The sequence below is a fragment of the Varanus komodoensis genome, unplaced genomic scaffold (genome assembly GCF_004798865.1).
Source record: "Varanus komodoensis strain SLA01 unplaced genomic scaffold, ASM479886v1 scaffold71, whole genome shotgun sequence".
NCBI classification, from domain to species: domain Eukaryota; kingdom Metazoa; phylum Chordata; class Lepidosauria; order Squamata; family Varanidae; genus Varanus; species Varanus komodoensis.
Genome location: NW_025336360.1, coordinates 840,368 through 845,087, shown reverse-complemented (window position 1 = coordinate 845,087; position 4,720 = coordinate 840,368). Strand labels below are relative to the sequence as shown.

At 49.8% G+C, this 4,720-nt stretch overlaps 1 protein-coding gene across 1 annotated transcript; it reads left to right on the top strand.

The window, feature by feature from the left end:
• The first annotated feature begins 3,838 nt into the window (after window positions 1-3,838).
• On the top strand, window positions 3,839-4,720 carry LOC123034704 (F-actin-capping protein subunit alpha-1-like). Its single transcript, XM_044452291.1, has one exon. The coding sequence runs from the start codon at window positions 3,839-3,841 to the stop codon at window positions 4,718-4,720; it is 882 nt and encodes a 293-aa protein (XP_044308226.1).

The following is a 4,720-nucleotide window of genomic DNA, read 5'->3' as shown; positions in this document are numbered from 1 at the left end:
GCACAGGCCATCAGGACTAGTGACTGCTGGTGGCCTTCCCCTCCATGGACTTGTCCAACCCTCTTGGAAAGCAGCCAGCTTGGTGGCCGGCATGACATCTTGTCCAAGGGAATGATGGTGTGGAAGCTCCCGTATCAGGAAACCAGGGGAGGGGGCTGGTTCTATCGGGCCGTCCCTCTCTGAGGCCTGCAGCTCACTGGAAGAAGAGAACAAGCAACCCCGACACACGCCTCCGTGCTGAGGAGGCGCTCTGCGCGCCACAGCAGTGACTTATTCTCCCCTCAGGGTCAGACTGGGGGACAGCAGAAGCAGCGGGCTTGCCTGCTTCCTGAGGGTGGGCAGGGGACCTTTGGTTTGATCCAGTGCAGCTCTTCCCATGAGAACTCAGCCTACGGAAGTTGGGAGTGAGACAAGGGCTGCCTTGGGTGCTCATTCCCAAGGGCTGCTGCCGGACTTCAGAGGAAGTGGAATCAGGATGTGAAGCAGACCTGCGGGGAGCCTGGGAATGTGGCCAAGCTGGGAGACGCTTCCCACAAGGCCAGGCTCCCCAGGTGGGCAGGAAGCCTCTGGGGACAGCCGAGATGTACGGCTATCGGGAGGGGACTTGGAGTGGGGGGGGAGGTTCTCAGGCTCAGGTGAGGCGGACATGGCTCGTTCCCCAGCAGAGGAGGGTGGCCATATGAGAGGACGGGCATCAGGAGAGGAGGCGTGCCTGCTTTCAGAAGGCCCTTTCCAAAGGAATCGGGCCCAGGGATGCTCCTAAGGCAGGTTCCTAAAGCTGAATGCTGGATTGGGTTCAATGAACCACTCTGTGCATGCTCAGAGATTCACTCAGGGTGCTTTGTGTTGTTTGGGCAATCAAGAAAGCTCTGCAAGGTAAACAGTCTGCAGCTTTTGAATGCAGGAAGGAGGAAGCCTGCTTCCTGACACCTGACCTTTCGAAATTAATCCGGTCTTAAAAACCAGTCAGCAGCCTTTTGGCTATACCAATCAAATGGCTGTGCCCTCATTTGCTAGGAAAATAAACGGCAGGCAAAGTAGGAACTCTGCATCTTCATCTGCTGTGAAGGTAACTTGCGTCACCAAGTTCCATGTGGTTTGCACAAAGCTAAAGGTGAGGCTGTTAAACGTCTGCTGCAGCCAGGAGCTGTTTTGGGAGGGTGAAATGTTCTATCCTTACCTAACCTTGCATGCATTTCCTCTGCTTCCCTGAGTCCCACTCCTGAATTCTAGTTTAAATAAGAGAAATCCTAAAATTAACTTCAGATTCAGAGCATGCATGCATGCATTCATTCTTCCATATTTGCCCTCCTGCCCCTTGAGATCGGCAGCGGAGGCCCTCCTCCGGGAGCCCTCTGTGAAAGATATTAGTATCCAGTATCCAGAGGAGGGCCTTCTCTGTGGTGGCGCCCCATCTGTGGAATGCGCTCCCCAGAGAGGTCCACCTGGCACTGTCGTTATTTGTTTTTCAGCTCCAGGCCAAGAATTTTTATTCAAACAGTATTTTAATAAGTTTTAATAGTCTTTTCTATGTTTTTAACTGCAGCCAGTGTGGGTTGGGAATTTATTTATGTTATATTTTATGTTGTAAGCCATCCTGAGGCTTTTTGCAACAGGACGGCATATCAATATTTTAAATACATTAAATTCATTCCTTTTGTATGCCACCCAATAAAAGAAGTTCTTGGAGTGGCTTGCAAAGGTTAAAACTTACAGTATTAAAGCCATATTTGTACAGACAGATAAATGTACAACACAGAGAGAGACATACATATGTCTGAGAACAATTTGCAACAATCAATAATAAGAATTCAAGACCAGATTAAAAACCTCACCACATGCTAAGAGAAATGGCTGTGAGAAAAGAGACTCAAGTGTAAGGATATTTCCCCGGAGACCAAGGTCACACTCCGCCATGGGCCATTTCCAATCCCTGTTGTGGGTGTGAAAGCCAGACAGTGCAATAAGCTAGACAGGAAGAAAATAGATGCAATTGAAAGATGGCGCTGAAGGAGAGTTTTGCAAGAACCTTGGTCCAGAATGAACCAAGTCGGAATTTTCCCTGGTAGCGAAAGGACAAAGCGGAGGCTGTTCTTCTTCTGCATCCCGGGAAAGCAAGATTCCCTAGAGAAGAGCATTCTGCTTGAAGGCAGAGGAAGAAGGGAAGGCCAACTCGATGGACTGATTCCACCGAGGAGTCAGGCTGGCAAGGGCTGAGTGGGGCTGCCACGGACAGGACATGTGGAGAGCATCCATTCACGGGGTTAGCGTGGGTCAGAGGAAATGGATGGTGTGTAACAGCAAGCGCAAGAGAAGAAGAAAACCTTAACCTGGTGTCAAAAGGATAACAATGCTGGCATGAGGCAGACTCCATTGCGTGCCTCATTCCCTGATTAGGGGACCATCATGGAATAGACCCCCCTCCCCCGTTTATTGCATTTTGCTCAGAGGAGTCGTAGATGAAGAATAATGATCTTATGATCATGAACCAGTCATTAGCACGATAATGGTTGGTTCATGTGGGGAGAGGGACTCCGGGGGACTGCACTCCCGGGCTGTGTCAGGCTGGATCAGACGAAACGGGAACCTTGTTTTGAGCTCAGAAATATCCAGGGTGCCCGGGCAGGTGGGCCAGAGTTGGAGCTGCACGTTCAGAACGCCTGCTATGAGCCACCTTCTCCTCTCTTCGTCTCTCCCTCTGCATTCCCAATCTGAGCCCGTGGCGCAGATATATAAATAAACATTTTATAAATACTTATAATAAAATATAAATTTATAGATATTTATAAATAAATAAATGCAAGTGTTAAGATTTCCTGTAAACATATATTTATAGTGTTACAGTGCTGTTTGTTATAGTGGTGTTATCGTTTTAGAGTTAGGGTTCGAGTTAGATTTACATGCCACGGGGTGTGAATGGTGTTCTAAACAAGCACTTCTGCTCTTCTGAGTATTTACAAAACACCACAAAGACAAAATCTTGGTAACATATTGTGTGGTATCACAGCGGCTTAACTTTTTAATTTCCCCCTTGATTTTATGAAGCGTTCAGTGCATTTCTCTTGCCTATTTTTATGGAATGTCATAAACCATCCAGGGAGGTTTGGTAGTGGTGTGGGATAGAAATGAAATAAATAAGAAGAAATAATGATTGAAGCTTTTTTCTGTGCATGTGATCTTAGTGTAGCTTCATGCCTCCACACTTTGGGGAATTGGAAGGAATGGAAAGAGCAGGGATGTGACACCGGCCATCTTTACAGGGTGGGCGGGCGGGCGGTGCCTGGAGAAGGCCCTGCCCCTGTTCTGATTCTATATTGCTTTGGATACACAGAATGTTCAGTCTGTGAGCATCTTCCCTGGATGGTGCCGGCCTTCTGTGCTACTTGGCCATTTCAGAGAGTCAGGTGGTCCAGGTAAGAGGCAGTCAGGGAAAACTACCATGGGAGACGATGGGTGTTGGCGGATGAAGAGACGGGTGGTGGTTGGAAAAGGGATGGAAGGAGCAAATGGACTGGATACAGAAACAGGTTTTTCTCTCCCTTATCCTACGCTGCTCACCCTTACTGTTGACACCGGGGGCAGCCGGAGATCCGGGTCAGATAAAATGAAGGGATAATCACTGATATATTTACGCATTTATGACTGCTGCCAATCTGGTGTTTACAGATTGGGCTTAATGGGAAGGTCTAAATTCCTGTTTCCTTGACTCAAGGTAGTTCCCAGCAGTCAAGTTAAACTACAGGCATGAGATCGTGTAAGTGAGTGTTTTCGGTCTTCTTTGCCTTCAGGTCAGCTATGTCCAGGATCCCCAGATTCTCCGTCCGCAAACAGGGCCGCCATGTCTGAAGATCCTGCCATGTCCGGAGATCACCTCCTCAGCAAGCCAGAGAAGGTGCAGGTGGTGAGCCGGCTCCTGAAGCAAGTCCCACCAGGAGAGTTCAAGGAGGCCTTCAGTGACCTGCGCACGCTGGTGAATGATGACACCTTGATGTGTGAAGAAGCCGCCAGTCTCTGTGCTGTGCACAACAAGGACCACTTTACTCCAGTCCAGTCAGAAGAATGTGAGGTTTTGCTGACCCGTCACAATGAGCTGGAGGAGAACCACTTCATAGACCCTCAGAAGAAGATCTCCTTCAAGTACGACCACCTGAGAAGGATGCCAAGTGACTTCCAGGCTCACCCTGAAGAGGATGAGAAAGGAGAGGTCTGGCGGAGAGCCCTCCAGGAGGCCCTGAATGCCTATGTGTGCAGCCACTACCCTGAGGGGCTTTGCAGTGTCTTCATCAAGGATACGGCTGTGAGGAAGATCTTTGTGGCTTGCATCGAGAGCCACCATCACAAGCCCTCTGCCTTCTGGAATGGGCTGTGGAAATCAGAATGGACCTTTGCCTTGGCTCCTGCGTCCACTTCCACCCAGGTGACTGGCACCATCACGGTCCAAGCACACTATTACGAGGAGGGCAGCATGCACCTGACGCTCCTCAAGGACGTGGAGGAGACTCTGCCGGTCTCTGCCAGCGAGTCCCGGACAGCACAAGACTTTGCGATGCTGGTAGCCAGACTGGAAAACGACATCCAGCGTGGGCTGATGGAAGAGTATCGCCACATGAATGGCACCTACCTGAAGTCCTTCCGGAGGCAGTTGCCCATCACACACACCAGCCTGGACTGGGAGAAGGTCGTGACAGTGAAGACGGTGGAAGCTCGCTCCATCCAGTAA